General features: G+C 53.8%; 1 protein-coding gene across 4 annotated transcripts in view; it reads right to left on the minus strand.

Moving 5' to 3' along the window:
• The window catches only part of ATG2A (autophagy related 2A), a 50,236-nt gene that overhangs the window by 36,821 nt on the left and 497 nt on the right, over positions 1-12,918 (minus strand). For 2 of the 4 annotated variants that reach the window (XM_061605572.1, XM_061605570.1), the window contains exons 2-9: positions 7,451-7,613; positions 6,984-7,136; positions 4,579-4,681; positions 3,791-3,959; positions 3,461-3,619; positions 3,115-3,211; positions 2,688-2,849; positions 302-444 (exon numbers count right to left, since the gene is read on the minus strand). In XM_061605572.1, coding sequence (XP_061461556.1) covers positions 302-444; positions 2,688-2,849; positions 3,115-3,211; positions 3,461-3,619; positions 3,791-3,959; positions 4,579-4,681; positions 6,984-7,136; positions 7,451-7,613 — 1,149 coding nt within the window. Of the gene's footprint in view, positions 1-301; positions 445-2,687; positions 2,850-3,114; positions 3,212-3,460; positions 3,620-3,790; positions 3,960-4,578; positions 4,682-6,983; positions 7,137-7,450; positions 7,614-12,578; positions 12,685-12,918 lie in introns of those variants that run through there. The other 2 variants (XM_061605573.1, XM_061605571.1) reach the window with 2 other exon arrangements.

Genomic DNA, 12,918 nt, shown 5'->3' on the forward strand with positions numbered 1-12,918 from the left:
AGCGTTTTCCACTTTATGGCGGGGGTCCGGAACGGAACCGCCATATAAGCGGGGCCCTACTGTACTCGTGGGCAGAGGAGCTGGGACTGGGGTCTGCACCCGAAAGATGGGATTCTCAGGAATCCCAACAGACAGCACTATCTATGCCATGGTTGCAGTCAGGAGAAAGAACTTCCTGCCCCCCCCCCAACACACTGCATTCCCCACCCACAAAGAGCCACAATTCAAAGCTCCTGGGCAGGAGCACCGCATGCAGCAGCTAGCTGGTGCTGGCTTCCCTAAAGCCTGGCAGTGCTCTTACCCCTGGCACGAAAGGCGGAGCCTGCAGGCGACTGGTGCCAGCGTCACTGTGAGCAGAGGAGTCCAAGTCGATGTCGGACAGCTCGCCAGCTGAGCGCACAGATGTCACGCTGCTCGTCATGGGTGCCATGGAAAAGAACATATCTGAAAGGGAAGGTCAGGTTGGCGGGGAAGAGAAGAAGGGGAAGGGAGGAGGCTGAAGCACTCGCCGGCTCCGTCCTGCCCTTCAAGGGGGCTAAAACCAAGCTGGCCCCACGTAGAGCATCACTTCAAGGCTGCTCAGACATCAGAGGAACTACCTTCTGCTACCTGCTCCTTCAGGCTGGAGCTGCCAGGGGCTGAGCCCCGGACCGTTGGCATGCAAAGCACCAGCCTCCAAAGCTCCCTCTCTCTCCGCGCCCCCTCTGGACCCCATTGGGAGTAAGTGGCTGAGGCCAAAACACACACACACACACCACACACACACACACATTCTCTCTCTCCCCCACACTCCCTCCCCCCCAGTTTGGCCTCTTTGCTGCGACGTTAAACTTTGTGTTGCCTCTGGGTGCGGAGGAGAGGGCAGCCTTTTCTCAGCACACAGAGATGGAACCCAGGAGTCGAGACCTTTGTCTGCATTCCTAGTTGCTTTGTTTCCTCGGCGTGTGCCCAGAAAGCATTCCCTTTTTCTGGGCACACCGAGAGGAAGCGAAGTTTGGCTTCACAGCAAAGGGGCCAAACAGAGAGGGGAGCGAGAGCCAGAACAGAACAGGTGGTGATGGTGGGAGGGGAGGCTCAGGCCCAGAGGCCAAATGGAGCCCTTTGAGACCTTTTGATCTAGCTGCGGGGACTCTCCTAAGGCCACACCCCTGGCCTGCTCTGCGGCCTCCTCGAGTGCCTTGGCTTGGCTGGAGCATGTCCTTGACCTCTAACAATGCCTCTTGCCTATCTGGATGGGGGGGGGGGGCTGTGTGTGTAAATATATAAAGAAAGCTCAAAGAGCTTGGAAAAGTTACTTTTTTGAACTACAACTCCCATCAGCCCAATCCAGTGGCCATGCTGGCCGGGGCTGATGGGAGTTGTAGTTTTAAAAAAGTAACTTTTCCAAGCTCTGATGTCACTGCACACAAGGTAAGAGGCACACCCACTGCTCCGCCCACTTTTGCCTCAGCCACACTCACTACCGGCATGCAGACCCCAGGCGGTGGCGGCTGGTGCCCACTGAGACTGGTGGGGTGGAAGGCAGGGAGACCAACAGGGGGTGAAGGCAGAGCCAACTGATTTGAGTTTTGTCCCCACCATCCTCCTCCCCCCCCTCCGCTGAGTTCTACAAGGGGATAAACCTTGAGGCTAAGGAGGAAGAAGCTGGCTGGCAGGGTAGAGGGCTGGCTGAGGGTGGTGGGGTAGTGCCCCATTTGCCCAAGAGGGAAAGCCTCCACTGGAAGGAGGCATGGTGGGCTGGATTAGGCCCACGAGCCAGAGGTCCCTCAGCCAGCCCTAGCCCAAGCCAGCTGGCATCAGAACAGGACGCTTCCACTGTGGCTGCCTGGAAATGAAGGACCAGGAAGTACTGTTTGCCCCCCACGCTGCCCCGCAAGAATGGGATCTGGACCAGGAAGAAGGGCTGAGAGGGTGTGGAGCAGTATGCCAGAAACCGGCAGTGCCCCTGTTGAGGTGAAATAGTCCTTTGGTTCCACTAAGGGGGGGGAGGCGGCCCCTCCTTCAAGCACCGGCTTCTGGGGTCAAGGGACAATGTGCAAACAATGTACCATTACTGAGAACTGCTGCTGCTGCTGCTGGGTACTATCAGCAAGGCCAGGACTAAAGAGGAAAGGGGAAATGGCCAGTTCCACAAAAGTCCTTCGCGAAAGCACCAGGGTGGCAACACTCCACGGAGCAACCTCTTGCTCAGCGGCACAAGGTGCAGCCAGAAGCCCACGGCAATGCTGAAGGGGATGTGGGGGCTTCCAGCCCCTTCCTGCAGCGGAGACGCCAAGGGAGAGGTGGAAACCCAGGAAACTGCCTCACACCAAGGAGTCAGGCCATCTATCGAGCTCAGTACTGCCTGCTCAGGCTGGCAGCAGCTCTCCAGGGTTTCAAGACAGGGGACATTCCCGGCCCCACCTGGAGACTGAACCTGGGCCTTCTGCAGGCAAGGCAGATGCTCTACCACTGAACAATGGTAGTAAGGTTCCAGTCCTCATGGTTTTGAATAAAGGGCTAATTTACATAGGACCTCCGTCTAAGCTCAGTGTTGTCTAAACAGAGTGGCAGCAGCTCTTCAGGGTCTCAGACAGGAGTCTCTCCCAGCTACACCTGGAGGTGTTGGGGACTGAACCTGGAATCTTTTGCACGCAAAGCAGGTGCTCTTGGGCCTCCCTCCCCAGCTGCTTAAGCCCAGCAGTCACCTCCGTTCTCTAGCCCAACGTAGGTCTCCATCCCCTCCAGACGTGTGGTGGCTGCCCCCAGCCCCGAGTGCAGCTGATGGCTGAGGTCCTGCTCTATCAGCTTCAGATCCTCTGAGTCAAGGGGGCGGCTCTTGCTCAGCTGTTCCTGTAAGAGGCTGGATTCTTGTTTTGGGGGTGGGGGAGGAGAGAGAGAAGGGAAGGGCATTAGAGAAGAGGGTCCCCTGTCCCAGTGCCAAAGATGGCAAGGCATGCAGAGCTTCAAGAGTGCCACCCCAACAGGCCCCGCCAGGCTGGGCGCAGGAGCCACAATATTGCCATCTGTCAAGGCCGGAGACTAAACCTCTAATTGGTTCACTTCCCACTAGTTCAACTCCTCTCCACATCTCCCCCTGTGCACATACCTACACACCCTTCCCATGGGGCTCACCTGAGAAGTTCAGGGAAGATAAAAGATCTAGCAAAGACAAGATCTGCTGAGGGGCGAGCAGGAGGTGCAGTGATCCCATCTTCCCGTCCAGTTCCAGCTGTGGAGAGACAGACAGACAGACAGATAGACAGAGAATGAACATGGCTGCAGTTCAAACAGAAGCTCCTTGGGCACCTAACAAAGGAAGGAGGCGAGGAAAGAGGGATGAGAGCAACTGTCACGCCTCACCCCCAGCTGGCACCAGAAAAAGAGTACAAAATGGAGAGGAGGGACCCTGAAAGTCACCCTGAGCTCCTTGGCAGTAGGGCGAGATGAACGCGTGAGAGCTGGCACCTCTTCCACTGACCTTGGGTCCAGGAAAGGCCTCATTTTGCTTGAGCTTGATCCGCATCTCGGTGTAGCCAGAGCAGCTGCCAATCTGAAGCAGAGGGCTGCAGGGAGCTGCCTCTGCCTCTGCCTCTGGTGCTGCCGCCACCTGGGACTCCTGGGACGACTGGGCTGCCTGCTGGGTTGGGGGAGGGAGACAAGGCTTTTCTGAATGCAGGGGAATCTGCAACACCCCCACCTTGTATCTTGGTGGAAGGGAGGCGCCATGTCAGGTGGAAGCAGGGCTTCGAGCTTCCTGAAGCCCCTTGACCCTACCAAGGAGTATAGCCTCAGCCCCAGACGGCTGTACCTTTGGGACAGGGGACGGCATGCGGGGGGCATCCCCATCTGCAAACCCCTCATAGTAAAGCAGGATCCCGTTCAGCTGCAGGATCTTGTGCACAAAGGGCGGCGGCTGGTGGATGTCAACAGTGAGTGCCTGTCCAGGGTCCTTCACAGCTTCATCACAGTAGTCCACTCTAGGAAGGCGTCAGGAGAGCAAAGACATCAACAGCTCAACCAGGGGCTTGTGTGCGGAGGCAGGGAGCAAGCATTCCCAAGCGACCCTTCTAGGGTGGTTGGCAGAGCTCCCAGGGAAAGCCCTCCGTACCCCCTTGCCTCCCTCTCTCCCCCCACCCGCCAGCCCCTCAACAGGCAGCATTTCAACAAGAAAGGGGCCTCCATCTTTTGCACCGGGCGTTCCTTCATGTGCCTTTAGTCTTCAGAGATTCCTCCCGCCATTTTTCCATGGATAAAAATATGTTGTGCTATCAAGCCATGTTAAAATTTTAACAAAGACACAATTCCCTTTATTTCCAGCATTTGCTTGGGTAACCAAAACAGGGCAGCATTCATGCTCAAGAGAGGTATTGGCAGACGTTTTTGGAGGTGGGGGACAGGGAATCCTGAGGTTTGCAAACATACTGTTGGGAAGAGGGCAATCACAGGACAGCCCAACAAGGACTGAGCATGCTGACTGATTATTTGGGGTGGAAGGCAGAGAAGAGGCAGAAATGGAAGGCCAGAGTTGGAATGCAGTGGCTGGAGTTCTGATCAGCAGCGCCCCGCCCCCCAACAGTGTACATCAAAGCCAGTTACCTTCGGATGTGCACCTCAAGGGCTATGCTGCCCTGCCCACCACTGCACATGTGCTCCACACGTATCACTGTATCCAAAAAGGTTACTTCAATCCTTCGCAAAACTGGCAGAGAGCAAACAAGAAGAGGGGTCAGAAGGCTGCTAGGCATAGCCAGGGAAACAGAGCCCTCCCCACCCCCAGTCCTGGTCCTGCAGGGGGTGCCTCCAGCCTTCGGGAGCGAAGGTGAGAGGGGTTTTTTAAACCTCACTCAGTCCGATTTTGCCTGGGCGGGGATGGCGCCTCCCCGCCCCACAGCTCTTGAAGGCGCATTCGGTACTCGTTCACCACCACCAGCACCACGTGACTTGCTCACTGTCATGCCCGGCCCTGACCTGGTGCCACACATTGAGACCTCCAAGGACCAACCACACACCCCACAGGAGGAGGAGCAGGCAGGCTCTTGGAGGATCATAGAATCATAGAATAGTAGAGTTGGAAGGGGCCTATAAGGCCATCAAGTCCAACCCCCTGCTCAATGCAGGAATCCAAATCAAAGGAGTCAAAGGAGGAGATGGAGCCCCCCCCCCCGGGTCCTCAAAAAAGCTGGCTAGAGCATGATGTAGTATGTGTCTACGGATCCAGAGTGTTTGCGTGGCTCCTTGTGAGTCAGCACCACCTGTAACTCCTTCATTGCTGGCAGCTGTGGGGAGGGTGTGGTCTAGGGCGCCAGAGTAGATAAGGCCTCGTCCTTGAGCCTTCCAGTTGCCAGAAGCAGCACTGGTCTCTTGCTTCTCGTGCCTGGCAGCTGGTGCTAGTTCCCTCTCCTTGCTGTGTTATACCTTGTCTAAACTCTCTGTGACAACCGACCTTGCCTCTGGATTGTGTTTTGGACCTAGACTGGTTCGCTGCCCTTGACCTTGATTTGTCGGGCTCTGGCCGTGTTGGTGAGCATTTTGGTAAGTGGTGTATACCTCCCAGGACTGGGACCCTAGCCCCTGAGGGCACCCACTAGAGCATGACATTCACAATGGCTGGGGAGAGCGAGCTGGTCATGAAGAGAAACAGAGCACCCTTCCTGCTGGAATAGGCCTGATCTGGTCTTGGTAGCTTTAAAACCACACACAGATAGCCATTCTTTTCCTGTCCCCCCATATTCCGTATTACACTCATTTCTTTGATCTTGCTGACTACAACTGTCTGAATCAGAGGATAAGCAATTGCTGGTCTAGTCAGTGTTACTCCTAAAGGGGAGGTGCTTCCACAAAGGAAAAAACATGTTATTTTGTATTTGGTGTGTGTGTGATAAAGGAGCAACGGTCACTCTAGTGCTGGAGGGGGGAGGGTCCAAATATCAACAGTTTATTAACAAAATAAGAATATGGACTTGAAATGGCTTGCACTATTTTTTAAAAATGGACAGAGGAGTGTCTGTGGAGACATGTGGGAAAGGACCCCCTTTCACTCCCTGGGAGGAAAATCCAACCAAGTGAAAACACTCCAAAAATTGCATCATGCACTGGAAAGGAAAGGGGGGGGGGAGAGAGAGCGCGAATGGCAGGGGGTCTCCCCACCACTTATCACAGGCAGTACCCAGAGATGTTTGCAACAGTCACACTGTTTGCAGGGACAGACACACACACACTTATTCCAGAAGTATGTGCTGTAGTTCTGGGCCCAGTTTTAGCTTTTCAATTACACAGCATGGACTGCTATGAAAAACTGGCTTTCCTACAGACCCGGGGGGCACCCCCAACATGAATGTATTTGACAGAAAGGCACTGCACATCGGCTTTACGGTGGGATTCCAGAGATTACACAGAGAGCCATCCAGTTCGGGGTTATCAATGTGGCATCGCTGGATGCACATCTGCCCACCAAGTCCTTCCCTGGCATCCACAGGGTCTCACCCCACAAAAAAATTAAACTTGAAAGAAGCAATCTGTTGTAGCCAATGAACTAATTATTATTATTACTATTACTGCTAAATTTATTGCCTGCTGTTCACCAGTAGGTCCCAGGGCAGATCACAACAATATAAAATACTATTAAAAACAGTTTAAAACTAATTGCAGAGTGTGCTTTATTGTGGGGTAAATATGATGGTTCCAGGAGAGTTTCTCCAATTTGCAAATGTGCGCACAGGCCCTAGAAAGGGTGGCAACCTCTGACCCTGCCCCATGTCCTTTAGGATGAAAGGGCTATCAAGCAGCACTGCAGGAGACCACAAGTGGAGGACACATGAGCCTCTCTCCAGAAAGGAGTCTTCTGAGCACAGTATGCCATGTGGCTCGTGCGGCAGGACCTGAGGGAAATCCTTGGCACTGCTGGATAATCACACTGGGAGATGTTAAATCAGTGGAACCCGGCACGTGAGCCAGCCTCTTCCACAGAGAGGCACCCATTTCTCCCTCGCCTGCACACTCACCAGTTTCAATGGTTTGGGCAAACATCTCAAGGCCCTCCAGGGGCTGGGGGGTGTCAGAGGGCTCTTCAGCCTGCTCCTTCAGGCACTCCTGCGCCAGCTGCATGCTTGTGGTCATGCATGATGCCCAGCTCTGCGACTCTGAGCCGGGAGCAGCTGTGGAAGCACAAGGCGGGGAGAGTGAGTCACTGAGGCAGGCAGGAGGGAAGAAGCAAGATACACATATACTGAAATGGGGGGGGGGGCAAATAGGTTGGTAGGTGTCAACCTGGGGCAGCTACTCTGCCCTGCAACAGGTAGCTCCTGCTGCGAAATGGCTTGTTGCCGACAGGTTTTCCTTGAAGGATTCCCAGCCCAGTTTTCCTCCCCCCCTCCCCCCCCCGCAAACATCCATCCAGCATAAGATGGCAGCACATGGACACCGAATGCTCCTGGCTGAACCCACTTCCCGTTTCCTTCCTGGCTCTTACCGCTGCGGTACTTTGGCCGGCACGTGATCTGCAGGCCACTCACTTCCACAGTGCAGTTCTCTGTGACCAAGGCAGACCACGGGATAGTGACGGCGATGCTGTCAATGAATCCATCAACTATTTCCAGGGGTGCTCCAACAGATTCCAGAAACTCGTTGACGGACTGCAGGGGGAGAGGCAGAGCTGAGGGTAAGAGAGAGAGAACCAGCCCACCAGCTTTCATGCGAGAGAGCCAGCCCATGGACACAGCCCACATGTACTGTGTGGGGCGCGGGGAGAGAGAAGGGAGCCTAATGATGCAGCAAGGGGAAGCAAAGGGCCCCCCATGGATGACTGCCCCAAATCCACCCACCAAGAAGCAACAATTCTAGATATTATAGAGCGTATTTCATTTAAAAGCATTTCGATACTGCTTAGTATTTCAAAAACCTCTAAATGGTGGGCTGGTCAACCTTTTTCAGACAGAGGGACACTTTTCCTTGTAGCCAACCCTTCAAGGGCCACATGGCAGTGGTGGCGGGGCCAGAGGCAGAAGTGGGCAAAGAAACCATTGCAAATTTTATCTTTGTACAGTTTCTACACACACACACACACACACACACCCCTCTGTCCCTCAACAAGACAAGCGAGAGAGGTGGTTAGAGCTGAAGGCCCCAATCCAGCCAGGCAAAAGCACTACAGGTGGGAAGCAGGGCCAGTGAGGGGTATGGCTTAGGAGAGGCATGGTCTGGGGAATTCCAAGGGCCGGACAGAGAGGCCTGGAGGGCCGCATCCAGCTCCCAGGCCTGAAAATCCCCATCCCTGATATAGCAGCACAAGTGTGCCCGGTGATATGAAGGGCCACCCTATGAAGCTCAATGCTGGGCAATTCAGGACACGTGTTTATTGATTTGATTTGATTTATATCCTGCCTTTCCTCCCAGTGGGAGCCCCAGGTTGGAAACAAAAGCACTGAAAACACTCTAAAACACCATGAAAACTGACTTTAAAATATATTACAACAAAACATCCTTAAAAACATGTTAAAACAAAACATCTTTTAAAAAAAGCTTTAAAAATATCTTTAAAAAACTTTAAAAACATATTAAGAAGCAATTCCAGCACAGACATACACTGGGATAAGGTCCCTACTTAAAAGGCTTGTTGAAAGAGGAAGGTCTTCTGTAGGTGCTGAAAAGATAACAGAGAAGGCGCCTGCCTAATATTTAAGGGGAGGGATATTTCAACTATGGGATTTGCTCCCACAAGCTGCTGTGATGGCCACCAACCTGCATGGCATTATTGTATTTATTTATTTAAATATTTGTAAGTTGCACTTTTCATACAAGTATATCAAGGCAGCATTACAAAAAACATGATAGAATTAAAAACCAATAAAAACATTGTTAAAAACAACAATAAAAACATCCATAAATACTACATTGGCTAGAAACGGAAATTCATATTAAAAGACCTGTTTTAAAAAATCAGTTTTCAGGAGACGCCTGAAAGAAAGGAGGGATGGTTCCTGCTGAACCTCTAGTGGTAGGGAGTTCCACAGGGCAGGGCCTGCCACACTAAACGCTCGGTCCCTGGTGGAGGCCAGCTGAACCTCAGGGGCGTGAGGAACATTAAAAGAGGATTAGACAAATTCATGGTGGATAAGTAAAGATATCCATGGCTACTACCCACAACGGCTATATTCCACCTCCTCTGTCAGAGGCAGTATGCTGGGAATCACTAATGGGAGGGTGCTGCTGCTCTCGGGTCCTGTTTGCAGACTTCCCATCAGGTGGAGAGCAGCCCCCTTTGGCCCGATTCAGCTACAGGGTCTTATTCTCTTGGCGGCATAAAAGCCCTTTATCACCCCCCCCAGGCTTTACTTGAGGAAAAACAGGCCAGGACTTCTACTGCAGCTGCGAGCCGAGCACCACCAGGCCAGTGAGGCAACAGGGATGACGTGGTGAGTAAGCATGTGAGCCCATCCGCCTCCAGAAGACAAACAAGCCCAGATTCCTCAGGCTACCCGACACCTCCTTCCTGCCTTGCTGTTCCAGGCGCTGCTGATCCCCATCAGGCAGGAGCCCTCTGGTCTCCCCTGCTCACACCTTCTGGGCCTTTCCCTGCCTGAGGCTGGCGTTAACCAGACAAGCGAGGCATGTTTAGTAACAGGACTACCCCTGCGCTGGGGGAAACGGCCCAAGAGGGAGCACCCTTGCCGGACCATCCATGTTGCCCTCTGTCCTGAGCCAGGAGCTGTACAGAGCAGAGGCGAAAGAGGCTCCATCCCAGATGGCAGCCTGTGTGGGTCACACCTCGCAGGAGGACTGGGAGGGGGCTGTGAGGCAGCAGGAGATGGGCCCCAGAAAAGGATCCAGGCCACCCAAGCCACCTGTAAGGCCCTTGATATTCTGCTCCAGCTAAAAGAGCCAGGCAAGCTCTCTTCAGTGTGAACTTGTGACTTCTTAAGAGAAAAGCTAAGAATAGGGAAGGAGTGTGTGAGGATCAGGGAAAGGACAAAGATGGGAAAGGTCGGCAGCAGAAAAGCAGGCAGTGACTTGGAAGGATCATCATAACCAGCGAGCCTTTCTCCAGGGACAGACAGGGAATCTCAGAGAGCCAAGGGCCCGAGGAACAGCCCCACACTTCCCCACTCCATTGCAGGACAGGCTGCCTACATCCTCATAAACCAGAAGGTTGCTTCAGATTAGTGATGGTCTCCCCACAACTTCTGTACCCATGAAGCAGAATCCCCAATTCACCCAGGAGCACCCTTTAAGCGACTGGGGGTGGGGAATCCACTTTTCAGCTATCCCCCCAGCTTCAAACATGATAGGGCAGTCAAAGGGCCTAACCCACACTGAAGGATCCCCACTGCACCTCCTTGTAGCCTTAAACCCTTGCTCCATATACCGGCAAGGAAAGCTTGCACATACAATGTTTAGGCAGGTCAGAAACGCTGTTCCTTATTTTCATTTCACTTTTTACTTTTTTTTTTTAAAGGAGGGGGACGGGACAGTTCTCACTGTGTCCTTCTAACAAGACCCCCATTTTACAGAAGGGAATAAGCCTGACTGCCGGAGCATTGAGCTTGGAGCACTGGCAGGGCCAAGGGCTGAGAAGAAACTGGCAGACCTGTCGAAGGCCGACCGCTGACCCTCCGCAGCTCCCTCACCTGGCCACCCACAGCGCCTCAGGTGGGGACTGAAGAGCCAAGGGCCGCAGAGGCCTCTTCTACCCATTCCCCCAACCCTGCAGAATGTTTTCCTATGTGTGGACTTCCGAGGGCAGCGGAATAATTTGTGGCCTTCCCGATGCTCCTGGACTCCCCTTGTCCTGGCCAGGCTGGCTGGGGCTGATGAGAGATGGGCTCCCATGACATCTCGAGGGCCACAGATTCCCCCTGCCCAAGAGCTCCACATCTTGGCGCCCCACCCACCATCGACCCTTTCCACCACCACTCAGAGCCAACAAGAGCTGTCAGGTCCTTGCCCCACACCTCTGTGCACTTTCCCCCAGACACACCTGCACTGATAAAGGCAAGCAAAGACAAGAGGGCCATTGCTTTTGCCCGCCCACCCCTTCCTCCAACGGCCTTATGTGCACACCAACTCCCTGACTGGTCAGATTTTATTTACAATGTGTTTGCTCAGTCCTCTGTGTGAATGAGATTGTGGAATGTTTTTTCCCCACTTGCCACCCATTCTCATGTGTGATTGGGGGCAGGGAAGCTCATTGCAGTGACACCCTTCCTTGCACTTGCCACTTGGGAAATTGGCCACCCCTGTTCACCTGCAAACTGTTCCTCTCAAGCCCTCTGCCAGAGCCAACATCACCAAATGCTTCTTCCAATTGCTTCTTCTGGGGCCAACCACCAGAGGAACCTGACTCATACCAAGTCTGACCATTGGCCCACCAAGCTCAGTACTGTCAACACTGACTGGCAGCAGCTGTTGAACAGGAGTCTCTTCTGGAGCTCTACAAAAACACTGGGAGCTTCTGCATGCTAAGCAGGATCTTGGCCACTGAGATGCAGGCCACCTACCTCAGTCCTGTCCCGAATGAGAGCCAGAACCAAAGGGTCAAAAGGCAGCCAGCCAAGAAGAGAGGCCAGGATTGCCCCACTGCCCTTAAACTGGCAAGGGCTGTGCCCAGCCACCAACAGGAAACACCTTGGAAAAGCTCAGCCAATAACAACCCGATGGGGAAACACAGAGCACATTCCTAGGGGACGCATCCTGCTGCCAGGAGGTGGGGCAAGTCCAGCTCTTCCAGTATGCCCAGGAAGCAGCTGCCCCCCTATAAGATATACCAACTCCCCCCCAGCACCGTACCCTTGCCCCGGGGTGAGGTGGGATTTGTGGTCCTCCAGATGTTGCTGGACTACAACACCCATCATTCCTGGCCATCGGCTAGGCTGGCCACACATTCCCCACGCCATAAGCCCCACACAACAAGGTGGGCTGCCCCTCTCTCTCTCTCTCTCTCCCCTGCTCCCCCCTCCCCAAGAAAATAAACCTGACCTGTAATAAGGGGATAATGGATTGCACTAGCATCGGCGAGGCATCGTTTACATTCCTAAACACACTATGCAGTTGTTGATCTTGTTAGTTACAGCATCTTATCATGAGGAGCTGGTCAAAGCGCACATACAAAGGCTGTCAGAGGAGCAACAACAACAAGAAGTCCGGTGGCACCGTAAAGTCTGCCAAATTGCATTCCAAACCTTTGGTACATAAATGCATCCACAACACTCATAATGATTTCCATTGTTACACGTTTTCACACACACCCCAAAATAGACCCAAGTGACAGAAAGAGTGTGACCTCCCACTTGCTCCCCATCACTCCACAACAGGGGGAAGGGGGAAGGGAGAGGGGGCACCCTGACCCCCCAACCCCCTCCCCCAACTACAGCATGATGACTGGGGACCCAGAGCCGACTCTCTTGGCTGGGGGCTTCCCGGAGCCCACTGAAGAGACGGCTCCATCTCTTGCAGAGATGCAGTGTTATGGTCCGGCTAGGCTAGGATGGGGAGACCCGGGGTCAGATCCCTACCCAGCCACGAAGCTCACCGGGTGACCTTGCTCTAATGTCTCTCCCCCACTCTCTCTCTCTCTCAGACACAAGACACTTAGCCTAACCTACCTCACAGGGCAGTTGTGAGGGTAACATACGGGGGGGGGGTTGGAACGCTTGAGTCAGTCACTCTGAATCTCACAGGATTGTTGCGAGGAGGAAGGGAACCAGACAGGCCCTCGTGACCTCCTTGGAGGCCAGCTGGAACAAATTATTATTAGACAGATACATAATATATAACACCGAAGGAAAATGGGTGACCGAGGAAAGACAGTCAAGTAGGCCGAATCGGGAGAGAGGCCAGGAGGCAGCCCTCCTCAGCCACGGCAGAAGGGGACGCGTCACCGGTGGGATTTCTGCCTGCCTGCCTGCCTGGGCTGCTCTTCCTCCGGGAGGCCGGGCCTCCCGA

The sequence above is a fragment of the Rhineura floridana genome, chromosome 22 (genome assembly GCF_030035675.1).
Source record: "Rhineura floridana isolate rRhiFlo1 chromosome 22, rRhiFlo1.hap2, whole genome shotgun sequence".
Lineage (NCBI taxonomy): Eukaryota > Metazoa > Chordata > Lepidosauria > Squamata > Rhineuridae > Rhineura > Rhineura floridana.